Source organism: Sparus aurata, chromosome 16 (genome assembly GCF_900880675.1).
Source record: "Sparus aurata chromosome 16, fSpaAur1.1, whole genome shotgun sequence".
Lineage (NCBI taxonomy): Eukaryota > Metazoa > Chordata > Actinopteri > Spariformes > Sparidae > Sparus > Sparus aurata.
In genome coordinates this window covers 18,857,201-18,884,784 of record NC_044202.1, presented here as the reverse complement: position 1 = coordinate 18,884,784, position 27,584 = coordinate 18,857,201, and the positions used below count along the sequence as shown (strand labels likewise).

Below are 27,584 nucleotides of genomic sequence, written 5' to 3'. Positions count from 1 at the left end.
CAATTTGGTCTCAATCACAACATAATGAAAATGCACTCCAAAAACAGATGCCTTTTAAAAAATTACTTCTTCAGGAATAGCGCTCACACTTCAAGTTATTTATTGTTAACGTTCACTTGGTTTTGAAACATATACAGCAGCCATCACGCATTTGTTCCTTTTTAACTTACAAAAGAATAAAGAAAACATAAAAGTGGACGCAATAACGATTATTATACAGTTAAACGCATTCTTGTGTGTTAGCCAAATATACAAGTCCCTACTTTATTCAATAAGTCTAAATGAATACATTAGTTTACAATATTAATATGATAAAATACCAGGTTATCACCGCAAATAAGGAGTGGTGGCTTAGTGTACTTCAGACCTGATCCCACCTTTCCCCCAGTCCGCACTCAAGTGAAGCAGCATTCCTTTTTGTTTCAACAACATAGACTACGTTTAAAACATCATGAGGAAGGTCCAAAACATGGATTACAAAAGGTCCAGAAACGACATAATTGCTTTCAAGGGCAGCCATTTCTGTAATGTTCAAAAATAGACTCCCCTCTCAGAGATGTCAAGAAAATGTGCCCTGATCAGCTGGTGCGCCTCTGTGCGCGCCTTGTCCCCTCCAACACCAAAGGGCCCCCATTTCCAGCCTACGTATATATATATATATATATATATATATATATATATATATATATATATATATATATATATATATATATATATATATATATATATATATATATATTTGCGCTGTTGCATGGGCTCATCCGCAGGTTCACATAAAAAAAGTGGAAAGTGACAGTACTGTACTGTAAGTCCTACCACGTCCTGCCGTAGAGGAGGTTTGAGCTGACCATGTTACTGGTGTAATCTACAGCAGATGTGTCTATCTGGGCCATGTTGAGCTGGCTGTGCAGTGACGGGGGGCTGGGCGACATCTCCTCCAGCTCCAAAGCGTTCACCTGCTGCTGGCTCTGATGCTGGCCGAGGCTGCTGGTCGGGGACGCGAGCACAACTCCGGCCCCGTTCTGTTGTTGACTTTGTTGTTGGCTCTGTTGTACCTGTTGCTGGTTCGGTGTCGGCGTGTTCGAGCCGTTCTGGCACGGTTTACCGTCCTTCACCAGAACTGGCACGGCTACGCGCCTCGGAGACTGCGCCTGCTGTTGGCACAGGTTACCGTCCTGTTGCTGCTGCTGCAGCTGCTGCGCTGCCTTGTCCTTGGCCTGGCGCTTCATCTTGTACCGGTGGTTCTGAAACCAAATCTTCACCTGGGTCGGTGTCAGGTGGATCATGCTGGCCAGGTGCTCCCTCTCGGGCGCCGACAGGTATTTCTGCTGCTTAAACCTCCTCTCCAGCTCGTAGACCTGAGCCTGCGAGAACAGGACGCGCCGTTTCCTCCTGGGCGCAGCGTGGAGAGCTGGCATGGATTTGGTGGCGTCCGCCATTCCTGTGAGACCCCCCATGCCGGTCATGTTCATACCTGTGGAAGGTCCCATGAATCTAGAAACTTAAAAATATACATACATATACATGCGTTCAATAAACAGAAGAGGAGAACACTGTTTCGCCTGAAGTAGTCTTTATTAATTATTAACTGCGTTAAATGATGAAGTTGAAGCGTTAGCTATAAAAACATAAATAATAATAATAATATCAATAATAATAATAATATCAATAATAATAATAACAATAAAAAATAATAATAATAAATATATGTATCTTGTTTGAAATATTTACTCATGCCCAAGATTAAAAAAAAGTCGAACCACACTTGAAAGAATGATCTCCTTTTCAGTTTCACCATCATACATAGTAAGTTAAAATTAAAGATATCTTAAAATAGTGCATATTATTTACATTCATATTTCATCAGTAGCCCCCAATAAATAAATAAATGAAATCATTTAAAAAAGCGATACATATTTAGCTTTGAGCGTCCCCCCCCTCTCTAACTCCTGAAATGCCAATTAAAATGTTTACAGTCCGATGAAAAAAAAATCAGTAAATTGTGTAAAATGGAGTAAATAACTTACTTGTTGAGTATCTCGGATCCGGGTTGGCGCTGTACCACCCTGTTGCTGCAGCACTATTCCGCATGCTTTCCTGGTACGACGGGAGGTCTCCCATGTTGCCAATGCTTCCATTGCAGTATCCCCCCATTGCGCTGTGGGAGAACTGGGAGACGGTGTGCGGCATGTGGTAAGTGGTGGCCACGGTAGCGTTGTGGCCCATGGAGTGTTGTTGCATGCCGGTCTGAGACACCTGAGGCTGTCGGTAGGCTCCCAGTGGAGAGGTTAGGTTCCCTGCGCCGTCCATGGCACTAAACTTCTTGTAGGTCTCCTCGATTGGACTCAAAATATCTGTCACTGAAAAAGGCGTTGTGTGCTTTGGGCTCAACGACATGATTCAGAAAGCAGGTAGATTTTTGTGTTTGAGCAGATCAACCGTGTTGTTGTATCGGCTCTCTCCTTGGTGGATGTCTACGTAAGAGAGTGCTTGTAGTGCGCCTGAGATCCTATTGATCGCCTTGGAGAAGGAGGCGAGCCCAGGGCGCTCTTAGCCCGGGTTTATTGGAGCCAGGAGCCAGGTTTACGACAAACACAGGGGGCGGAGCAAAACTCCTAAACCAGCAAACAATAGTCATTGACATTTCAGGGAAATAATTCATGAAAATACACATTGCTTTATATTAAGTTGTAAACACGAATAAATCGACGCTGCATATTTATGATTTTGTCCGTTGTGACAACTATATACAGATGAGAATAACCCATTATGTGCTGCACATCAGCTGATCTGACCACATATGACTATTTTGCGTCAGTAGGGAATTCCACTCTTTCTAGAAACTTTGAGAGCACTTTGAACAGACATAAGGGCCACCGAGTATCATCAAAGAGGCACAATGAAGTTGTATGACCAGCTCATTTATGCTTCTTAAGCATCATTTTGCCCCAACAGAGAGGGACAAGTCCAAATAAGCGCAAAATGACAAAAAGCTGAAAAGGGAGCGGCGGTAGGGACCCGACCTGTGAGTATATATATCACTAACATTCATGAACAGACATGGAGATACAATATTCAGAATTTAGATTATTTTTGACCAGTTTTTTTAAACGCCAATTCCTCCTAATTTTTCAAATTTGGAAAAAAAAAAAAAAAAAAAAAGTGAGTTGTTTCTTTAGACTTAATGCAATATGGAGACAATGTCGTAAGCCCTAAACCCTCGAGTCTGGTCATCCTGCATTAATGACACTTTGCCGTCTTGACCTGACATTGTAATCTCTGAACAAACTGACTGGCGCCAGGGGAAGAATCAGAGGAAGAGGACACACAACAGAAGGGGTCAAAAGAGAGGAGAGCTGCTACAAATTGTAATAATGAGTTAAATAGTTAATATAGCTTCCCATTAGCCTCCCATGTGTCCCTTATGGATCTATACACGCCTGTAGCTCACAACGTCGCTATTCTGCTTCTCATATACAGACGTTTATGATCACAACATATCTGTCTTGATGTTTTTCAGCAGGCAGCAGCAGGAGCAGGTGTGCTGCGTTCACGTTATTTTCCAGACGTGTTACAATCTTCCTTCACTGGAGGAAGGAAACACTCGTCTGCGCGGAGCCACTAATGTAATTTAGCATGGCATGGCAGCAAGTAGCTGCCTACCTCCTAATTGAGCAATTGAAGATGTGACATGGTCAGCCATCAATTATAGCGACATATCAAGAACGCCAATCTCCGGTTAAGTTGGCAGCCTGATTGCAATAAATCATTGTTATTATGCAGATTTCACAAGAAACCTGATGCCGGCGGATTTAACGTGAAGTGGTTGGACTTTATTGTGGTTGAGGAAAACTAAAACAATGCGCGCATATTCCAAAGTCAGCTGGAGATGTCAGAAAGACACCGACGTGGGGGAAACACCAACCCTATAAGTAAAAGACTGTTTACCACGATTCGTTTAACAAGTGTAAACCAGAGAAGTCAAATTCCTTTCAAAGTATCAATACAAAGAAAAACCAACTCATTTCTTAAAGTAAAGTAATATTTCCTACCTGTAAATAGCCCAGACTTCTGTGCGCCTTTCCACTCTTTTGGCAGCGGCAGCACGGTGTCTTTTCAGGGCGCAAAGAATAGGTAGGCCTCGGCCCAGACCTCTAACATTATGTAAATGAGACAAACCTCTCAACCTTGTGGATTACTGAGTCAGAGAGCAGGACCCTGGTCCACAGACCCTCCACATTAGGATCCCATAAAAATCTGGAGCTGGTTAGCCGCATGCAACGCTTAGGAGAGCTTATAGTCCACATTAATATAGTTGTCAGTGTAGTTAACTTTTACATCCAGTGATTCTGATGTGGCCAAAGGCAGCTGGAGCGGGACATATGGACGCGCCAAGGAGCCGTGGAGAAGGCCCAGAAAAGGTTTGTTCCTAAATCTGACGCATTTATGGAGGAGATACATTTAATCGCCAAACCTTTTTGGAGCTGTTCATGATCATGGTTATTGGATAGCGTTTGCTGCTACATGTGTGATTACCGGCATCTGTGATACGTGGTGTCAAATATCTTATAATATTTCATTTAAATGAGTCTTCACTGACCCAAAGGAGACTGGGTGGTTCCTTGGTGGCTGCATGGTGTGGAAAAGTGTATTTTATTCCCAGAATTACGCACGGGCACGGTGTGTGACACTGCCTTTTAGCTGTTTTGCTTTCACCTGTAAAAACACGCTCTTTAGCCGACAGACAGCTACAAGCAGTGGTGTAACTTTCTCGATAATTTCACCTGGAAAATATTCCACGAGCTTTTTTTTCATAATTTTTAAAAATACAATTGAGGTATCTAATAACTGAAGGGCAAACACGTTTCCCGTTATTCTATAGGGAGCTGCTGTATGCCAGCCATTGCTCGCCACCAGTGGTTAAATTATCTGCTCTTGGTGCAAAATCGCCCTATCCATATAAGCAGTGCGGACTTTCTATAGGGACGTTTTAACCAATTTTCCAGTATATGATATGTAAGCGCTCATCGGGTCATTTACGTCTGTTTATCCAGAACCGAATAACTACCCATTTATTGTATCATGCACACAACCTTTTTTTTTCCGATAGCTCCCCTGCCCCCCACACCCCAGCACAGCACAGCACAGCAGATGGACCAAAGCGCCTGGTTTCTGAATTACTTTTCTCCATCTCGTCCTTGCTGGTTCAATACCCTGAGAGATCTGGAGAGATGGCTGAAGGACCAGGGTCCTGACCTGCAACCTTCAACAGGCACCGGACAGAAAACATAGAGGTTTATTTAGTCTTGTAGCCTCCAAATCTCTGACTTAACTTTTTAACTGTTTTGCGCGTGAAATTTAAACAAATACCAAAAAATGGCAAGAGGTTTTCAGTTATTTTATTGTTTTCCTTTCTTACATCACATGAAAAAAAGGAAAGAATAATGCAACGTTCAAGACTGAATGATGAATAACAGTGCACTACTTTCGTAAACCAAAATAAAGGTAAAGATATCCGTGCGTAATTTACGCACGACCTGCGAACACACTTTCCTTTCCTTGGCATCTCAGTGCTATAACTGGATTTCTAGTGTTTTTTTTTTATCGGTATAAAGAAAAATGGTGCGTCTGGGATATGGTTTCTTAGAAAAATATAGACTTTTTATGAAATAATTTTGGTTTGGCGCGCTACCAAACAGTGAGATTTCGCACTAAATTGCTTTCGTTTGGACTGTAATTGTATCTCTAAATTAGTGGACAAACAGCAGTGGATTACATTTAAAGATAAGCGCAACCTATGTGGAGACTTCAAATTCCTATATTATAATCAAGAGGAAATAATTTCCTCATGATTAATTTGTATCACACAATTTAGCGAAAAAAAAAATAGTCAAAATATCTGTAGTTATGTTTGGCGTTTTGCCGCAGGTAATGAGACATTTTTCGCGCGTTATTACGCACGAACAACAATACGCCTGTTTAGTTTTCTATGAAGCAGACACGAAACCCAAACTTTGAATACTGACACTGAAACCACCAATCTTGGAGCACCCAAAAAAATTAATTGTCGTCTTGGCTCTAAACCTCAGATTCAAACCACATTTTTTTTTTGTGGCCTTCCCAGTGGCTGTACTGGTGTTGAAATTTGTGGAGAAAATTCCACACCTGCAGTCAGTGTAGTACCGTTTAGATCAAATACTTTCTCTCCTCTTAAATCGCCGAGCAGTGAGAGAGTAAAAAGCGGGCAGGTGCATATCTTTCAGCTGCACTACTTGAAACGGTGCGGTTCCTCAGCTAAGTAGGTTAAAGGTCCTCCCAAGTGGAGAAAGTATGTGACAGGCCTCTTGAAGACCGTATTCTTCTGCAGGAGTTTGCATTCATTCACAATTAATGTCGCTTGATGGACGAAATGATGCTAATAGGGCGCCAAAAAACAGAATATGGGCTTTTAATGGATGCTGACCATAACCTGGAATCTTGGGAAAATGGAGACCAAGAGACTTAAACATTTTTAATAGGATTACAGTGTAGAAGTTATGCTTAAAATCTCAATGTTCAACGTTCAGCAGTTCATTTATTTGATAAAGTTATAATCAGACAGTGGAAACTCCTGGGTAACTCCTGTAACTGGTCATGTTGTATGTAGGCAGCACAACGATTTAAAAAAAAAAAAAAAAACCCTAAGTGTATAACACACTGCGTGGAAGAAGTCAAAGTCAAATTGTTAAATTTGGTTAAATTCCTGTCCGTGTTAACTGAAAGAAGTACTGTCTCAAGCGTTCAGAAAAAAGGGCACAACATACCCAAAGAAGTGAGTATGTGACTATTTGAATACAACACAACATGATACAAAACTGCTGATCATACAACATTGTTGTTTTTGTTTGATCATTTAGAAAGAGACAATGCCACTAAAATATCATATAACTTATATGATCTTCTATAACTGAAAAGATCAGCTCCCTTCCTGCCACAGTGGAATAGTCAGTCAAAGATGGGTGAATCTTTTTTTATAATTTACTTGATTCTTGTGTTATTTCCTTAAAAACAAAATACATTATTACACCATATGTTGCTCAGATGTCTTTGCACTAATGCGAACACAAGCCATGTGTTATATATGTTATCTAAGAAAGCTAAAATCTATTTTCTCTTGAGGAGGTCCGTTATGCTTTTCAAATCTCATTGTGTGTTTAATGAGTTTAATCATAACCTGAGACATGTGAAGACCCAAACCTCTACTCTTTAATTTGGTTCAATCTATAACTAAAGTGTATGCTGGGAACAATGTTGATTAGGTTCCATAAAGTATGTTAATAAGGTTTAAGTTTCTTTGAAAAACATTAACATGATCAGAAGTCCAAAATCATTTGTTTTATGAGGTGCAGCCATGAGTCTTAAAAAAATCCATTGTGATTCTCACAATGTTAAGCATAAACTGAGACCACACCTAACTTTCTATCCTTTAACTTTGTTCAGACTATAACTCAGATGTGTGCTCGGAAGAAAGTTGATAAGCTCTTTGATAAACATCGACATGTTCGGTATTAAAGAATGATTGTTGGATTATCTTTACAAAAGAGATTATGAAAGCACCAAACACATATAGATGTAAATGCATGAATTCTGTAATTCTGTTCGGTTCAACATCACCTTGATTTTTGAACCAAAAAAAAAAAAAAAGAAAAAGAAAAAGAAAGAAGGGCTTACAAATTCCACCTTTCCTTGTCTGAACCAGATTTAGCTCCCTGAAATTTTTGGCACTCAGGGTTTCTGTGAGTGCTGCTGTCCTCTGCATTGTTTGGAGTGGCAACATTTTAGCATGGCTGCTCTCTTTTGTAACAACAATTAAAAAACACAGCAGCAGATCAATGCAGATTACCAAGGTTCCAAGGGTACCTGGTTCGTCCACTTCTCCACTGCATTAATTGTGGCAGCAGTAAGGGCAGGTAAACAAAGCTGTTAGAGAGTATGGTTGTGACTCAACCACGGCTCACTCTGGCTTTGACACCCAGTTACTCATATGCCAATCTGACAATCTTTCCTTGCTGAGAGTTGTCCTTGGCAGCTGACTGTTGAGATGAGATGAAGTTTGTTCGATGACATGTCTTGAAATTATCTTTTCAAATTTCACTTCAACATTTGGCTCACTTCAGAACAGGAAGCATGCTTGTGTTCACAGAGTGGCAGGTATCTTTGAATCATAGGTTTGCTTGTCAGTGCACTCCAGTTAAATTCAGATTGTTTGATGGTTTGCATTTGGGTGTCTTTGCATTTGTTTGTTTTTTTGTTTTTTTAAGTTTTAGCTAAATATGCATCACAGTTAAAGCAGATAGAGCATACAGTTGTTTTTGTTTGTTATAGTATTGCTATGATTGTGATGTATAAGATATAATACTAAAACAATTTACATACCTTTGGGCTTTTTAATCAAGTTACAAGGCAAATTGGCCAAAAGGCAGAAAATTGGCAGAAAGTTTGAGTTTTATACTGTAGAGATGTCTCACACTCTCATGTGTAGTAAAATAAATCATTTTAATAATCAAATGTGGTTCCACACCTGGAATGCATGCAAATAGCCGCAATCTGTATCGAGTGTTTCCTGATGTCCATTTATGCCAGGAATTCATTTATTCAGCTTGTTTTCATGAAGAGATGCATCTTCTAATCAAAAGTTTCAAAGCACTTTGAGTGCTGCGTGTGGAGACGGAAACTTTTTAAACGGCTTCACAACTCAATGATGGAAATGTGGACAGAGGCTGCATATCAATGTGATATTTTTACCTGTCTGTTTATCCCCACTTTGGGATGCTTTTATCCAGTAGGCCAGCTGATAGCCTACCATTATTTAGATGAATCCACATAAACACATCAGAAAACTACTTCAAATTCTGAATGTATTGATCCTGACAGATACAAGCACTATTCTACAATTTACTATGCAGTTTAGAATATAAAGTCCAAGCCCACTTTTACTGCATGGTGTAAAAAGATTAAAACTGTAATTTCTGCTGCCTGAGCACTGCCTAAATCCACTGCTACATGTGGACTGGAAGTGTCAGTTTAACAGGACTCTGTAAACATTATGTACGTAATCACAGATGAAAATCCCAATATATTCAATTATTGGTATGCTGTAAATTGCCTTAAAATTGTATTATTATTGTGTGCACAGAATCACATATTGTACTGATCATTATGCTACTCTATGTGAATTCAACATCACAATATTCTTTCTTAAATAGCTCTTTATTTGCGTGCTTCGTTCTTAATTTATTTGGTCACCTGATTTTGAACGGATTCTATCTTAGGTATAAATAAAAATAAAAAAGAAAGCTAACAAAACATTAAACGTTGATTCATACGACCCATTCCAAATAACACAACTGTTTTGTGTTTAATTTTAGCATTATTGACAATATTGTTTTTTTAAATTTCTTACGTCTTACATCATTTTACATTCTGTTTTTCTTATGGTGGTCACACACTGTTTACACTCTTACTCATTATTTTAAAAAACTAAACAAAAGGATTTTCTTCATATATATAATTCTGCATTTGGAAATGCCCTTTTGTATGTCTTAAATCCATGTTTAGTTGTTCAGTTTCAGCTTTTTTAGTTTCAAGAGGCCATATTTGGTTTTCCCATGGTGACTCTACCAAACAGAAAAGATATCTGCAGTCTTTCCCTTAAATGGCAGTCTCTCCAATCACCAAGCAGTGTTTTTCCGAGCAGCAGGAAGTTAGTAAGCACAGTAGTCATGTTTAAAGAGACTTTATGTAATGAAAACTAGACTGATTTACATAATTTGCTGAAGCAAGAATACTGTGAAAAATATTCATGTTAAGTTAAAATATGAAGCTGATACGTAGTCCATGGAGATAGCGCTGCATCCTTTAATAATAACATCTGTGCTGAACACATATTCAATTATTGACCTATCAGTATTTCTTCAGTGGCTATCTAAGGAACTACAGCAGAAAAAAGAGTCAAAGTCACTGAAACAACATCAACACTGTATGTACATTTTGTTTACTTGCACTCCAGTGGTTGTTTTCCTGAAGACATGAATAGGCCTACATGACACGGTGCACGCTGTACTGTGATACACGTTTGTTTTTTTGTTTGTTACTTAATGAAGACCTGCTGAGATCTGTGGCAGGTTAAATTTAAGTTGTTAATGTAGTGAGCGAGAGTAATTTGTTCAAGTGTCAAGCAAGAAGAAACTAAAATGCTGAATAGCGGCGGTAACATCAAACACAAAAGTTAATTATTATGAGGAGATTTTATGAATAGTCATCATGACATGAATAAGTCTTTAAACAAGCCCATTCTTTGAACTAAAAAGCTCATAATGTGTTAACCCATTTATCTCTTTGCCTGAAAAAGAAAACCATATACTGTATGTTATGTAAGAAGTAGTAAAAAACAAAAATTATATCACTGTGTAAGTATGAAAAAGGTGCTGAAAGTTGAAATTCAATGCTTCAAACTTTCCCCCACTAAACACAACCGAATAGCACACGTAAATGACAAATTCATGCATGACCATGGTGAGTGATCACATCTGGATAAATGGTGTTTTTGGCTAAAAAATCCTACATTTGGAAAAAAAAATTAAAAAGTAAAAAAAAAAAAAAACTAAAATGTGACATGTGTCATGTGATCAAATGATCCACAGTTCCATTTGATTTGTCAGTTGGATGCTAATGATGTAAAAAGTGCCCAAAAGTCATATTTCAGTAGAAGATAATGCGTTACAATACTACTTTGGTAAAAGTGAAAGTCGACCATGCAACAGTACTTGAATAAAAAATCTGATATGAATCAAAAGGGATCTTCTGCAAATTAAATCATACATTTTGATGTAAATATATGTTTTTCTGTACATGGGTCAGCCAATTATCAGCCTGCCAGATAATCAGATTTCAGCATTTTATTTTATAATCAACGTAAAAAAATAAATTAAATAAGAAATGCACATCTATCAATGCTATCTGCAAAGAAACAAGTAACTTAAGCAATCAAGTAGATGCAGTGGTGTATAAAGCACAATATTTGCACCCAAAAAGTATTATAGAAGCAGAAAGTAGCAGAAAATTGAAAAACTACCTCAAAATTGTTAAGGACAGTACTCGATTGAATGCATTTAGTTACATTCCACAGCTGGTGTTGAGTAAATTGTTAAAAATTGTCATTCATTTTAGTCAACATCCTGTATTCACTGCTCACGGTCATGCAGTCATCCTGTGAACATGAGTCATGTACTGTTTAAAACTGGCAGGTTTTGTCACTTCATGTCTCAATACAGGATCATTACATTTTGCAAATTAAAAAAAAATATATTACAGTTTGAAATCCACTTGCACGTTTATTGTCACACTATCAAATAAACTTTTTTTTATTTTTCCAGGCGTGCTTTAACAACATGTTAAATAGATAATTTTCAACAACTGTAATGGTCACATAGTTAAGTATTTACCATTAGATCTCTGAGCATATATATATATATATATATATATATATATATATATATATATATATATATACATACATATATATATATATACATATATATATATATATATATATATATATATATATATATATATATATATATATATATATATAAATACATATATATGCATTAGAAATTGCTGTATTTTTTTTACTGTGTGACTTATTCACTTTTATACATCCCACATTTCCCACAATGCCACCAGACCCAAGAGTCCTGGGAGATCAGGGAAGTCTATCTGAAATGTAAATGTTGGAAGTGCACAAAAAATAATATTCATAGTGTGTTTCAGGCCCAAGCTAACAATACAGTTAGACAAAGAACGACATGTTTATTCTATTTCTCCAGTGTTTCTTTGTCTCTGTACGTGTCCCTGCACGTGTTTCACCAAGTGTGTGACTCTCAGTCCTGTACAGTAATAACAAGTCTACCTGTTAGCTAATGGCTTTCTTGTTTGTTGGTTTTGTCTCGTCCTGATTCAGTGGTTCTTTCTCCCTGGAAGGATGTCAGCTCTCTGTGCCTGGCCATCCCTGAGGACGCTTGATGTCATCTTGTCTACCTGATCATTACACTACCTGCTCTCCTCTACAATGCTGCCCTCTCGCCGCTCTGCCACTTGAAATGCTTGGCTGGCCTCTTCTCTGAAACCATCATGAAATTGTGTTCAAAAACGCTGCAGACTGTTCCTCCTCTCTCCTCCCTCCAGCCATGTGTGCAGGAGCCAGAAAAAGATTCCTCCAGTCGGGCGGCTGCTGCTCAGTCAAAGGGAAAAAAAACACAAAGCAGCTTTCAGCTTTTATTTGATTTATTGATGTTTGCAGTGTGTGATATTTTATACATGACAGCAATATCCAAGTCAATTTAATGTAGAGCTGCTTAAAAAACTGATTTTTATGATGTATTAAAGTCTTCAAGTTGGGCAGGTTTACTTGCTGTGGAATAGGATTGTAAAGACTTTGGAAAGATTATTTCATGTTGCTCGGAGAAAATACACTTTACTCTCACAGAAGTAATTTCTCCCTGCAGCTTTGAATGCGATGCTTTCATGTATCGGAAGAAATGTGATGATGTGGAAGACTGTGTTGTTGATGGTGTTGGGGAGTACTCGACTGCATGTAGTGATGTATGTAATAAAAATACTGTCTTTTGGAAAGTTTTTGTGCAGTTGACTACCCAATTACAACCTTTTTTGGGTCATTAAAGGAAAGGAAAGCTTTGATATTTTTGGTGTCAATAAGTCAATGGTTATTGCTATTTATTAGCAAATGTTCTACAACAACAGTAATCCTGCTTGGTGCAAAATACCCACAGGGGCTTTAGTTTCTGAAAGGCAGGTGTCTGACTGATGGACATTGTATACAGACACGAAGATGACATACCTTGCTTTTTGCCATAAATACTGTCTTTTTCTGTTTATTACCTATGAACAAGTGCTCTTTAATTTATTTGTTTGCTTGGTTATTTGACGGGGACAGGGCACAACTTCTGAGCTGTGCCAGCGTTACTTATACACTAATTTACATCTGTATCCTGGTACCACGCATATCCCTTGACCCAGTGGGATGGTGCTGGTTCACAGAATAAACTGAAAAAGAGAACGACCCAAACACCATAAAGCTCCCGTTTGAAGGACTGTTTTTCTTATTATATGTGATTGTGTTGTTGACATACATTTTTAATACAATAAGGCAGTTTTATTTGGGAATATAACCTTACGTTTCATCACATCCACATACCTCTTTCTGGATTCAAGAGAATGTTATTTGCTTTATTGCCTTTACAAAGTCACAAAAAGCCTTTTTCATGGAAGACGCAGACTGTGTAAGCGTCGGAAAAAGAGGTGTAAATGATGAAATGAATAATGGCTGGAGTGTCGTGCACCCTGGCTCAATGTCACACTGTCAATGTAAATACACACCTTTGCTTTTTCGAAAAACAGTTAAACCATCTGCTATAAAATTTACAATGTATGTCAATAAGTATGTCAATATTTAAAAGCAGAATTGGTACAGGTAATGCCCTGAGAACACTAATGTGAATGCTAATGTGTCTTCATTAAGGAACATGCAAGCAATGTTAAACTATACTAGATAAGCAATGGTGAAATAAAACAAAAAAAATGGTCATGATCCAAAATTGTTTGTAGTTTAAGTAGTTAACTACACAAACTTTGGAAAAAGCATAACTCTTTATAATAACCATCATTAATAAATGGTACAGTTATTGCCATTTAAACTTCAGTTCATTGTTATGTGCAGTTATCCATACATAGAAAATAAAAGAAATTGTGTAAGCTGTAGTCACTGAAGTTTTGTATATTTCCAAAATAATAGTTGATACAAATAATGTTATATACAACTGCTTTTGGATTAAATCCATGTCGACTTCAGACCGCAGCAGGAACACTACATGCAGTCTATCTACAGTATTATATAAATGATGCGGTGCTTGCTGAAGCTCAGCCAGTTTAATATTTGTGTTCTAGACATATTTTCTGTGCTCATACAGCATTAGTTTGCATTTTGCTAAGAAAAAAAATGTCCCTCAAAATAATTTGAAAGTGCATAAAAACTGGTTAGCACGCACTTAAATTTGCATTGACACTGAGCAGATGTTTACATCACTGTATAGATTTTTGATTTTGGATTAATGTCTGTCTAGGGCGACTTTACCTCCATGTAACTCCCTGGTGCCTCATTCGAGCTATCTCATCTGAATCGGGATTATAGGCAGCACTTATATTAACCATAATCAGAAGAGTGTTATAATATCTTACCAAACAATGGAATGCTTTATAAACTTTATTTAGCTATTGTAAATGTTTATAAACATCAGTGGCAACATTATAATGGCCATCCAAATAATGTTACTGTAGCTGAACTACACAGTCACCTATTTACCAACCATTCACAAAGTGTTATAAACATCAGTTGCAACTTAACAATACAAAAATGTTTGATAAATGGCTTATAAAGCATTTCATTGGTTGTGTACAATGATATAACTATTAACTAAAGTGGAATTAACTATAGATTTATTAACGATGATTAGAAATGTCACCGGAAAATGTAATTTAACTACTTGAATCTATATGTAAAGACGAATGTAGTGCAACTACCATCAAGCTACTGCAGAAACTACTACCCATCACTGATCACCATTTATGAAGATACTTATGTACATTTTCCTGAACTGGACTGAAAGTGACTGTGTTCATATTCCGTCTCATTAAATGTCTCTTAGATGTAGTTAAAACTATAAATACCTTCCAATGATCAAGATAACAGAGGAATTAACAACAAATGTAAAAGTTATGTACTCTCTATAGTAAAGTACAGGTTCATGTCTGTCTTAAATCAATAGTCAGGTTCCAGCTGCTCAAGCACAACTACTACAACGACGACTCTGGATTTCATCCCTCATCATCATCCCTTACACTGGAAGCATATTAGGATTTCTTACTGGCAAGTATGAACAGATAGGATGATCAAAAGAAGCACAACCCGTTTCAGTGTTCACATACACACCTGACACACAGACTAACACAGGAAAATGCTGAAAAATTATCATTTGAAGTGTGCAATACTTTCAAGTTCCTATTTTTTTCCCCAATGTATTCTAGCAATTACTGTAACTCAGTGAAGTTAATGAATCAGCTACGTTGTAAATAACAACACATTTTAGTGAAGACTGAATTATTTTATGGACCTACCTCACATGTATCAGTTGCTTGCAGAGTCTTTTACCATTTTAGTTATATCTAGGTCGAGATCGTATCCAGCTATTTTGAATTCAGTGGAAGTATGCACACTAACATGCTCAGTGAAACATTATGTATCACGTCTACACTTTTTGAATTGTAAGTTGTCAAAATAAAGCTGCACTGTCTCAGCACTATGCAGTGACCTGGCTCGAACACATACAGTGGAGAGGTGACATACACGCACAGGGTACCTGTCCAATGTATGGTACTGCTGAGCTCTGCTGCTGGACTTTAAGCAGTGGAGGGTAAAGTGTCTTGCTCAAGAGTACCTCAGTGGAGAGGGTACTCCTCTGACCAGAGATTTCTCTCCCAGGTGTTCCCAGCTCATCCAGGGACTTCAGCCGCTCAGAGATACTGTATGCCTATCAATGGCTGGCCCAGTTCCACTGCCTGCTTCACAATAAAAGTATTTAATAGTCATATGCCTTTTGTTTTTCACTGAAATGGCTTCATGTTGTACTTTTTGTACTGAATTTAAATGACAAATTGCATCCATCCATGCTGCACTTTTTCCAAAATTACCAAAATACACTATTGAGGTATTTGTGTTACCACCTAAGTTACATTCTCTGGAACTCCCAAATACATTAAATCATTCATCCTGACATCAGATTTGATGTGTTACATTTGTGCATCATAATAACCAACATACTGCTGGAAGAAAAATGACTATAAAATCCACTGTTTGATTACTAAGGGGCTGCTCTTGGGTAAAGGTAGTAATAATTGTATATAAAGATACTTTAGATACTCTGTACAGAATACATACATTTTAGACCTGAAGTAAAATTCTCATCAACATAAACTGTATGATTTACTTTGCACATTGTAGTTTGGAGGAAAACATTTTAATCAGAAGAGAAAGATCTTCATTGACTGTTTTTTTATTTTTTTTATTTGCCCAAACAAACTCAATAAACAAACTCTCATCGTTGTCATGACTGAAATTGAATAAACAATTGACCTCACAGGACAACACAGTTTCATGTTGTTTTACTTTGTTAAGATTTGTCAGACCCCGCCACCTTTGTGGTATTAATGCCTCAATAATATTGTAAATATCAGATTTGTGAGTTTGAATTTCTTACCCACAACTACATAGTGTCCCTTTAATGTTGCAAGTGAAGGCGTTAACTACGAACAAAAAAATGGGTCAATTAAGGAAGTGTTTTACTGAGTAAGTGTGTAAGCTACTGTATGTACTGCTGGGCTGTTTGAACTATTGCAATGCATCATGTGCTCTTACTAAAAACTACAGACAGATAGTTATACTAGAAAGATGTGCGCGGTATTTGCCCCTGAAATGGAGTGGAGTAGAAGAAGTTCTCACAAAAACATCAAATACAGTACTTATGTAAATGTACTTATATACAGTATATTATATGCAGCATATATCAAGGTTTTTATCTGAATGCACCTGGAAGTTCTGCTATTTCTGTAAGATGATATTGTGCTCATTCTTAAATGTGTACTTTGTAGTTTTTGGTGGAAAGAAAATGTAATCAGAGGAAGAAAATCTTCATTGATTGATTTTCCTTACAATAAACTGAATAAACACAGTGTACTCATTTTCATAACTGAATATACAAAGTTGCCTCAAAGGCAAACACAATGCCATACTGTTTTACTTTGTTTATATTTGCAGGAGCCTTCTGAGTGACCCCCTTTCTCACTCCAAACACTGCAATTACTTCAATTACATATTTTCTAATTTGTATTATAACTTTTTAAACGTTGCAAATATATGATTGTTCTGAGTTAGAATGCCATTTTCAAAACTACATAGGGCATCTTTAATAATGAATACGTCAGTGGGTTACGTACAAAATTGTGATTGGAAACTTTATTGACTTCTTTTTCGTAACAATAAAAATAATAAATGATTGTAATGGTGGCACTTGAATTTATTGAACAATTTTATTTTATTTGTCGAGCACATTTTAAATAACAAACCTTGACCAAAGTGCTTTACAGATGGGTTAAAAATACATTCAGATCATAATTAGCAATAACTATACACAATAAAAGAATATAGGAAGAATGTACTTTGCGTCATAGCCGGCGAGGTGACACTGATACAGGGGATGTGCCGGTGAGAAGCCTTCCTGCTTGAAATATGAACCAACTGTGGGTGAGACAAGGATGACTTATCGACCTCTACATACTGTAAATTGAGCAACACGTACAGTGGAGAAATACTAGCATGTGAGCATATCCTCTCTACAATATGAATTCACATGAATGTCACGTTTTGCTGTGCCTTGCTCGGGTGCACTACGGCAATGGCAGCCGTGACTGTGACACCCCCCTTCGCATTGGTCCCAGCTCGGACACTCCTCATCAGTGGCATCAGTGATTGTTTTCTAGGGGTTTGTGGGTTAATTTCATTTGATTTTCATCCCTCTATGTAAAGTAGAGACAGCGGGGCTCATGGGAAGTTGTTTGTGCCCCTTCATCACCTTTTGTGTGGATGAAAACATGGTCAGTGGATTGTATGTGTGACCCTTAGAAGACAAACAAGATCAAGGTTATTGCTTCAATCTCATCACAGGGAGCATGAGGACTGAATGTAATGCATGACACAATAATGTCAGGGAGTGCACGGCTCAGTCCGAAATATCATGGAGAAGCGTGTTTTAAAATTGATTTTCCATTTAGTGAAGTGAAGCTCTGAAAGACATTATAAATTCACCACAGGGTACAAGTGCACAGACACATGATAGGCACAACTTGCTACACATATTTTACATCCTCTTTAAACAGGAAGCTAATTAGGCGACTTGAATTGGTGAGACACGTTGCTGCCACATTGTTGCTCTTTGATCATCACGCATGCTGATTGAAGCATGTCTGAAACAGATGACGGCCGGTTGTTATCGGGCTCAAAGCCCCAGGATCCATTGGCAGTGCTGGCATCTCAAGCACCTCATGTTCATCCTCTGAAGAAGGTGAGACAATCCATTAAGTGAAAGGCATAAACACTCAACTCTGGGAACCTGATTGTTGGCGCTGTCCCCCATCCAGCCCATCTGACTGCAGCGGACTGTGGGTTTTATACAAGACAACTCAAGTCCTAAGGTGGAACATTGAGAAAGAGAAGACAAAGGGAAATAAGACCATATGGCACTTTGCACATCATCACAAAGCAGCACAACTTTCAACAGAAGAACTCACAGATGTAAGAGACAGAGGACTTTAATTATCATGCATTGTTGGCATAAATTTAGCTGCAAGAGATGGAAAATATTCACCAATTTAAATGAAAATTATCTATGTCATCAAACTTTTAAATGAGAAACGTGAGCGTCATGTCGTATGTGTTTTGGTCCTCTTTGTTGAGCAGCACAAATGTACTGAATAATTGAAAATGGGAATGAATGCCATTAATGACAATAACATGGAAAAACATGAATATCTCAGATCTTGTGCAAAAACTGAGGTGAAAACACAAGTTTGTGTATCAGTGCCATTCCCACTCGTTTGGTTTAATTTGGTTTAACTGCACACTGTCATTAAAATGCATCAAATTGAACAGCAGCAGTCGAATGAAAATGTGTCATTGCAAAATTGATCCACCGGACATTAAGCATAAGCATAGTTATTATGATTTCACTAAAAATCACCCTGTGTGAATTTCAGTTCTTTGTTTTTGCTTCCTTTTGTCACCATGAGCCAGAGTGTTTGCAACCCATGAGAGTAAAAAATGACAATATTATATAGATTCTGCAACTCAAAACTAAAGAGATCCACTATTTTTTGTTATTCAAAGTTTCTCTCAGGAAAGTTTTCACATCTCTTTTCATGTAGCGTATATTGTATGCTGATGTGGCAGTACGACACTATACCACTATAGCTCAACTGTTTGTTTTTTTTTTGTTGTTTTTTAATAAAATACTGTTTCAAGACTGCATTTTTAAACAGTTTAAAGATTGTTAGGCAGCATTGTATGGCAGAATAATGCAGACTTTAAAACATTTTTTTTTTAAAAGAGTGCAGAATCTCATTTCACATCACTGGTTAAAGCTTTTGACCTAAATCAAACTGGTCACTATATTCATCCTTGTACACTGAACTAGCTTCAAAAGTCATGGATGAATGCTACATGTACTTTTCCACAGTTTGCACAGCAGTGAGAGCAAGAGGAGGCTGAATTAAACAGCTCTGCTTGAGACACTTTTAGTTGTTAAAAGACAACAACCTTTTTTTGTGTTACATTCTTTTGTCATTGACACTCAGAGAAGCAGATCGAGTGTCTGCTGTGAACAGTGCGAAATCCACTGTCCGTGTTCCTCACACCCTCTCCTATTGATAAACTGTATCATACTTTCAGACAAATCATTTTGTACATTCAAGCAGAAAAATGACCCACATAAAACGGCAGCACGATTTTCTGTAATCCTTTATTTCATTAACCATAGTGATGGAATTTTTACATGGCTGTAGTCATGGAGTAGGCAGATGGAGCAAGTTACCTGGGGGGGAAAAAATACCCTCTCTGTCTGAGCACTCTACCGAACCAGATCATGACAGTGTCTGGGGTGTACTCTGCAGACTTTTCCCCTAATCTTAACATTCAGCAAAGTCAAGAACCTTGACACTCACTCCTTTTTTCACAAAGATGACTCTAAACTGGCGGCAGATCATCTGCAGACCCAGCACCACTACAACTGAAGAACTGCACTATCAGCGTCTCCCACAGCCAAAAACAATGCAGCATGTTTTGTCTTGTCCACGGAAGCGAGGACGGAAGCTTCACGCGCACATCTGTTTATTTTCAAGATCTCGTTTGCTATGAAAATTAACATTTTAGCTCACAAAAGATTTTTGACCCAGCGTGTCCCCCAGTCTTTACCTCTGTTTCAGACTTAGAACAAAAAAAGCATCTTAAAAATCTTCTACATCTACTCAAGCTGGCGACAAATTAAGCTTGTGAGAAATGACCTTACATGGAGACAAGGACGCTCAAGCGAATTGGGTTCTGCATTTCCTCTCAGCCGTGTTTTTTTGCAGGTGAAAGGACAAGATTGTGCAGAGCTGATGTGGAAAAGGAGCTAAAAGCAAGTGTTATAACACCTCAGAGTAACGAACTGTAAAACCAACTAAACAATTAATCGTCAGGATACTTATTTGCTGGAAAACATGCAAATGAATCCAATGATACATGTCATACAGATGTTAAATATGTGCATGACACAATCATTTTCTGGTCATATTTTTCTCTCCCAGACTGTTCGGGTTTCACAAACTGAAATGTGTGGTCTTTGTTTTCATGTGAGTTAAATTCAAACTAAACAAAGAAGAAATAGAAAGGATCCTGACAGTTTCTGTAAGCAGACAGAGGGGCAATTTAGTTAGCAATTGTTCCATATATTAAACGTAAAAAAATAAGCAATCTACAAATTGTGAGAAAATAAATAATGATAACAATACAATGCACTGCCTGTTGATGTTCATGAAACAAATTAGCTTTGCTTCTGAATTTGATACAACTCAAAGAAAGGTTTAACATAAAGTCTCCCGTTTTTTTATTCTTGTTAGAGATGAACACGACATGACAGAAGCTCAAAGATGCCCGGGGTATCTTCCTCCCTCTCCTCCGCAGAAAAACTGTCATCAAGCTGCAGCTCTTCTGTTTCTTCCTCCTCTGAACCACAGATACCGTGTGTGTGTGTGTGTGTGCGTCATTCAGCTCTCAGCCCAGCAGGTTCTTCTCATGCAGATGGGAGGCTGATGGGAACAATACTCTGTCCCCACTGAGTAAACTTGTGGATTCGCTCTGGTTCACCCAGCAGCACCGTGCACCCTAACAACTTCACCCTGCCACCTGCACAAATACACACACACACACACACACTGCTGATGTCAGCAGCATTTGGAAAGATTCATTTGTAGATATTATGATGAGGATTTTAAGATGATTCTTTTCCGTATCCCAAAAATACTTTAAACAAAAGACCAGTTTAAAAAATATTATTATCTTGGTGTATTATTTATTTATTTATTTATTTTTTGCTGTCCTTTCTGTTTTTATTTAATTATTCCTGCGATTCCCCCCCGCTTCGGCATTTTTAAACTGTCCAAAAGTCTTCCCGATTAAAACATGTCTTTCCTCCTCCTCCTCCTCCTCCTCCTCCTCCATCATGTTCAGCATCCCCATCACCCCCTGCTGCTGCTGCAGCTTTCTAGCCCAATGAGGCCCCCTACAGGTGCAAGCTCACTGATGCTGAACTGAGCAGGTGCATAAAGATGGTAGCCTTGTATTTTGACATTTGACCCATTTTTTTTTTCTTTCTTTTTTCTTTTTTTTTTTTTTTTTTTTTGCAGCGCTTTGAATGCGCTTTGTAAACACAAGAGGGTAGATTCTAGATATGAAATATGATCAGATGTATTCTCTTTCTCGAAGAGGACATGTGTGGTCCTTTTTTTTATGTGTAAGGCATGACGCATTTTTACAACAGATTCAGCTTCCATTTTTGATCAGAATTAATAGTGATAAAGATTTCAAGTTATTTTTGTTTTGGGGTGTTGTTGTGAAGGACACTGATTGAGCTGAGACTTGGAAAAACCTCACACTTCAGCTCCATTGTTCACTTTCACTCAAGTGAATTAATCTGCACCATATTTGTCCCCCTATCCAATTGCGCCACACCGTGGAAACACACAGTCTCTCTCTCTCTCTCTCCATCTCTCTCTCTCTCTCTCTCTCTCTCTCACACACACTCTCTCTCTCACACTCTCCAAGTTTGAAATGGGGACTTCGCTAATTACCCGGGGACTTGTTTACGTTGAGTCTAGTTTGGTTTTCAAGAGCGATATGATTATGCTCTCAAGATCTGTAACAATGTCACAAACCGCAATCACGCACTTTAAAAGACAGTCAAGTCTGTTTCTTAAGATGCCCGCTCGTCACGAAAGAATTAAACGCGTTCGTTTCAGCGGTGGATCGTGTTGCAGTTTTGTCAGCGCCTGAATCAGACCGAAGTTGCTTTTTTTTTTCTTTTTTTTTTTGCAGGTTTGAAAAAAAAAAGCTGCGTGACGCCAACTGCGGACCTCTGCTTCCATCTTGTGGCAGCTCGGCGCAACAGCTCCCCCTCTCCTCTCCTCTCCTCTGCTCTCCTCTCCTCTCCTTGCTCTGCCATCTCTCCCCTCCCTCCATCACTCGCCCCTCTCTCTGTTTAATATCGACACCGTGGCGAATCTAATCTGGATCTCCTTTAAGGCAATAAAACCCAGATAGCTTCCTTTAAATGAAAAGGCACCGCTTATTATAGCTTTGAAATCCTCGTTTATTTGGCGATGTGCGTGATAGAAAAATGATTCATGTCGAGGTTCAAATGGGCAGGATGACGAAGATCCATGGTGTCCCAAGTGCACATTTCCTCAAGTATTGTATTCCCAGGTATATAATAGTGTTATCCACGCAGGCTGAACTATGCCGCATGCCAAGATGCTTGTTTTAATGTCGCCCGCTTTATCCCTTCAAGCAGCCAAAAGCAATTTCCGATAAATCTGACCCTGTTGCTGAGCCGGTTGGAAGGGTGGCGCAATTTTCTGGCGCGTTAATGACAAAAAAAAACACGCGGGCGCCGCCACCGTAAAAAGTTTATCATGAAGGCGTTTGCACCGCTAACATTTTTCTATGTTTCGCCTCAGAGCAGAGGGTGACCGGACGCGCAGATACGTGATTAACAGTACAAAAGTGGGTGAAAAGATCCAGATTCAAAGGGTTGCTGAAAATATATTGTAAAAAGTATGCAGAAAAATCTAGAAATATAAAAGCCAAGTAAAATACGATATTTAGAGATACAGATAGGCATTTTCATTTGGTAATTCTCTCCGTGGAATCTTTAGGCGCGTCAGTCCACTCAACACCTGGCAACATCCCCCACTTTTTGTCCCCCATGGAAAAAATAGAAAAAAAGAAAAAAAAAAACAAAACATCTGCATCCTTCAGCATCCCTTCCCGATCATCGGATTCACAATGAAATTAGAATGCAAATGGCAGCTCCAACATTTACCTCTCAGATTAATCAGTATTATTTTGCATGTTACTGTACTCACTGCCAGCACGAGGAAACAAGCGCCTTCGTTTACAACTTAACGCACCACGCTGCCTGGCGTTCAGATCCAGGGGGAAAAAAGGGGGTCTTGTGAAATCTTTAATTGCTGCAGATCGTGTGACTCAGTTTTTACACCTGACACGGGAAAAAAAAATCCATGAAATGAACTGGGCTTTTTTTTTTTTTTTTTCCTTCTCCATGTGTCTATTTTGGAAACAGGCCCACGCACAGCAGCGGGACTCAAAGCAAACAAGGAAGGACACTGTCTGGTATTAAAAATAGTTTTTCGCGCTGTGACGAGCGACTTTTTGAGGACAGACAATAATCAGCCTTTCACTTTGGAGCACGGGGGAGAGAGGGAAAAGAGAAATGAGAAGGCTGTTGTTGGCATAGCTCTATCAAGGAAGAAGGACTCCCTGTTATCTGTGAATGGGGCTTCTTCTCTTTTTTTGACCAGAATAGATATAGCACGAATTTTTAATTCGTTTTTCTTTGAGAGACAACAATGCTTTATTTGAAAGCTCGATACAATTTGGGGCTTGTGAGAGATCCTTTTCTCCTTGTCCGAGCCCAGCTGCCCATATGGGATACAACGTGTGCAGCAAAGATCACAATGGCACCAAGTGACAGGCAGGACAAAAAGCCCAAGGATGCGTCTCCCTGACTCTGAACAGCACCAAGAAACTCTGTCAGTCTCTCTATCTGCACTGTCTGCGTCCTCCACTCCTGCTGCTCGTTAACATGCACGCCCCTAACATCCAGCAGGAACCAGGCCTGGGCTTTTGTCTCTGTGTTGTGTCGTGTACTGTATTATGCAATGATGGAGTCACAAAACTGCCTCCTCAGAGACGCAAAAATCGGAGGGCACGCGAAAAATCGACATTTGTCTTCTACTTGTGAGGATTTTTAAAAATAATTTTCACTGATTTTTTGTTTATTATTTTGTTCTGAAGAAGCCACCAGTTTGGACATGAGTTCACTAAAATCCAATCACAGGCACTTCTTTATCGTCGCCTTTCAGACGCTCACTTTGCCATCATATTTTCCCCCTCACATCTGTTCCCCGTAATAACTGTGCTATTGCGATTATTGGCACGCTTAGAGCGCCGCTGCGTCTTTCCTGTGCGTCGACAGAGGCGTAACAACACGAACAAACTGCGCGCAAATCGCTGATTTATTTGACCTACAAGCTCAACCAGTGGTGGAACACAAAACCTTTCTGTCGGGGACAAATTGAGTCTGTGTCGCCTACAAAAGCAGTAGCCCCTCGAGACTCAATTCTGTAAATAATTAGCAAATCTGCCCAATTTAGCTGTTTGTTCAGTGACGATAGGGGCGACTCTGACATCTGTTGTGAGATTTTTGTCCCGGGACAAACAGACCGCATAGATTTTTCTACTGGGTTATCATATTTACCCAAGATATTGACTGGAGTCTGATAATCCGCAGTGCGCAGCGGATCACTGGGGAGCCATTTGTGCTTGTTCTTGTTCCACCTTAAAGAACACGATGAGTAACAAGGCAGGGTGTATTTTTTTTTAAACGCTGAGTATCATTTCTAACACGTCATGTGATGATATAAAAAATAAATATCTTCATTAGGCGGTTAAAGCCCCTGTAAGCCGTGCGTATTTTCGCTGACCGTTGGCCGTGGATAAACAAAGAAGGCTTGGTAACTCATTGATTATTCCTGCTCTATTTGCAGTTTAGCGCTTAACGAGATAACAAAACATTTATTGCATTAGACGATTTTTTTTCTTTCCCCTTTCCGCCCCACAGTCTACCACTTTACACCCAAGGCTGGGAGTGGTTGGGGATGCTGACAAAAAAAGGAGAGCTTTTGACTCAAAAGCTTCTTATGTGGAGAAGCCCTCTTATATTAAGTGAGTGGATTTTAGTCCCATTTCACAAGTGACTTTAGGCTCTTTATTAGTGAGGTGTTCGGGATTCAGAAAAAATATTCTCCGGATTAAATTTGCTCTAAAGGGAGAGGAGTGAAGTGCGCTGGAGATTTGTTCACAGAGTCAAGCTGCAGTCGGTGCCACAATATAGTCCATTATGCCTTTTCAGAGATGATCAAATCGAATAGGACAATTATATAAACCAAAACCCCGTTTTCAGAAACACAGCATTTTATTTTAAAATCCTTATTAAAAAAAATGGAATATTTAGTCATCACCGCGCGGCTCTTATTTACATATGATATGAACGTTTTGCAAAAAAACAATCACCGGTGTTTTTTTTGTTTGTTTTTTTCTTGTTTTTTTTTTTTTTTGTTGTAATTTGTAAATATATAAAGGCCGATCTTCAGCTTTGCGCTCCGGAAAGCTCTCAAGGTTGCAAATATGTGCCACAAAATATTTACAGGAAATAAAAACCAAAGGGAAAAATAGCTGAAAAGTTGCCAGTGTTTATTCATGGCCATAAATATTTTTTCGGTCCATAAAAGAAGCAAGAAATTAAAATTTCTATAATTATAAAGTGGTTCGTACGTGCTGATAATAACACGAAGGGACAAAAGGAAAACAAAAACAAAAAAAAAGAGGAAAACATCTCTACAACCAACACACAACATACTTTACAAAAAATTTCACAAGAAGAGCATTGACATTCTTAATAAAATCTATAAGGGAGAGGTTTGGACCCAGTTCTCTTAACGAAAACATGTAAACACGGCGCACACATGAGCCCCGAATAAAAATGGTAGTATATATATGAGTCAAGCTGCAAAAATGAAAAGTCTTTTGTTTTTTGTGTTTTATTTTTTTTCTCTTTGCTTTGTGGTGAAACTCCCTATCGTGCCTCCAAGCCAAGTCTCTATAATTTCTCTCACCAAGTCCACTGTTGCGTTTGCACCAAGTGATGTGCTGTGGGGAACTGTGGCGTGGCCGCGGCGCTGTACTGCGCGTTATACTGCATGTTGTGGAGTGACTGGGCACTATAAGCCGAGAAGGGGATCCCGGCCTGAAAAGTGGCCGCCAAGTCCTGAGCTTTAAGAGTGTGACAAGGCTTTCCATCCCTGACTAAGACGGGCACGGCCACCCGCCTGGGAGAAGGGAGATGGGTCACTTCCATACCTTTCTCGGCCCGGGCTCTCTTCATCTTATACCGGTGATTCTGGAACCAGATCTTCACCTGGGTCGGGGTGAGGCGGATCAGGCTGGCCAGGTGCTCCCTCTCCGGGGCGGACAGGTACCTCTGCTGTCTGAAGCGGCGCTCCAGCTCGTAGGTCTGCGCCTTGGAAAACAACACCCTCCTTTTCCGCTTCTTGCCGGAGTCGCTGCCGCCGCTGCTGGAAGTTTCCTTGTCGTTGTCCGGCGATTCGTCGTCCGCGGACGGCTCCGGGGACTTGGCCGAGTCCTGAGAGCTGGCGGATAGGCCGTGCACTGCGGCAAGAAACGGGAGAAACACTGTCAAAATGTTATGTTGTAAAGTTCTCAGAGACATTCAACACAAGTCCAAGACACAAAAAAAAAATCGATAATCAATAATAATAATAAAAAAGTTTAAAAATGAATTGTGCTGCTGCGTGATAAGAACATGGTGTTCATGACGAAGATGCATGAACACATTTAAAGCAAAAAATAAAATAAATAACAACATCTCTCGGATAATCGGGCGAATTTGAACTCTTTGGGGGTGATTTTGGAAGTGGAGAAGCGCCAAACAATTCCTCAGCCCCGAAATGTGCGCAGGCAGAGCGAGCCAGTGGAGCATTAAAAGGTGCATTGTCTGCCTGTAAACCCCCCACAAGAATGCAGCCTTATTTTTTTTCACACCCTGGTTTATGCTCGGAATAACTCACAGCCGCCGCGTGTTTATCCGCGGCGCTTTATCGATCCACATTTCTTAACTATGCGAAGTGCGTCGAGCCCACCGAACGACCGCACGCATTTGTCTGAGCTGTAAACGCCTCAAGACAAGACAGCGAGCACGGTGCACAGAGATGAATGCTGCGCGCCACCCAAGGGCATCGTTACAGGGTTTGGAAATCGGGGGCTGCGTGCCATCAATTATGGCTTTAATGTAACCGCACAGGCTCGGAATCATCGCGCAAGTCATTATCAGAAAGATCAAGAAAAGGAAATCTCAGAGTCTACTTACATGAATATTGAATACTGTCCGTAGTAGCAAGCCATCGTGTGTAAGGATTGTCACTACTGTCATAAAAGGGGTTCTTTAAAGGCAGATTTTGAACGTTTTCTAGAGGACTTTGCACCAAAACTCCAGCGGTTTTTGTCG

The 27,584-nt window shown here is 39.1% G+C and overlaps 2 protein-coding genes and 1 long non-coding RNA gene across 9 annotated transcripts in view; 1 reads left to right on the top strand and 2 right to left on the bottom strand.

Annotated features, from left to right (window-relative positions):
- Positions 1–77: 77 nt before the first annotated feature.
- On the bottom strand, positions 78–4,138 carry nkx2.4a (NK2 homeobox 4a). 3 transcript variants are annotated; one of them, XM_030443005.1, is made up of 3 exons: positions 4,053–4,138; positions 2,028–2,615; positions 78–1,501 (listed from the first exon to the last, which is right to left on the bottom strand). In XM_030443005.1, the coding sequence occupies exons 2-3, from the start codon at positions 2,395–2,397 to the stop codon at positions 813–815; spliced, it is 1,059 nt and encodes a 352-aa protein (XP_030298865.1). In that variant the 5' UTR covers positions 2,398–2,615; positions 4,053–4,138; the 3' UTR covers positions 78–812. The 3 variants fall into 3 exon arrangements, with proteins under 3 accessions (XP_030298865.1, XP_030298864.1, XP_030298866.1); XM_030443004.1 differs by lacking the exon at positions 4,053–4,138 and having other exon boundaries at positions 2,028–2,751; XM_030443006.1 differs by lacking the exon at positions 4,053–4,138 and having other exon boundaries at positions 78–1,474; positions 2,028–2,750.
- On the top strand, positions 3,033–13,770 carry LOC115597246 (uncharacterized). The gene is made up of 3 exons (XR_003987049.1): positions 3,033–3,368; positions 3,521–4,421; positions 12,002–13,770. It is a non-coding gene; the product is annotated as an uncharacterized LOC115597246 (long non-coding RNA).
- A 3,355-nt stretch (positions 13,771–17,125) lies between these two features.
- The window catches only part of nkx2.2a (NK2 homeobox 2a), a 16,261-nt gene continuing 5,802 nt past the window's right edge, over positions 17,126–27,584 (bottom strand). For 3 of the 5 annotated variants that reach the window (XM_030392340.1, XM_030392335.1, XM_030392338.1), the window contains exons 2-3: positions 27,447–27,584; positions 22,280–26,752 (exon numbers count right to left, since the gene is read on the bottom strand). The exon at positions 27,447–27,584 is cut by the window's right edge and continues 187 nt beyond it. In XM_030392340.1, coding sequence (XP_030248200.1) covers positions 26,172–26,752; positions 27,447–27,584 — 719 coding nt within the window. In that variant the 3' untranslated portion in view covers positions 22,280–26,171. Of the gene's footprint in view, positions 18,356–22,279; positions 26,753–27,446 lie in introns of those variants that run through there. The other 2 variants (XM_030392337.1, XM_030392336.1) reach the window with 2 other exon arrangements.

What these genes read in the sequence shown, in the direction of transcription:
- nkx2.4a (XM_030443005.1), bottom strand. Translation starts at nt 2,397, where the DNA reads ATGTCGTTGAGCCCAAAGCACACAACGCCTTTTTCAGTGACAGATATT. An exon ending in GGATCCGAGATACTCAACAA is followed by an intron (nt 1,502 to 2,027) that starts GTAAGTTATTTA and finishes TATATTTTTAAG; the next exon opens with TTTCTAGATTCATGGGACCT.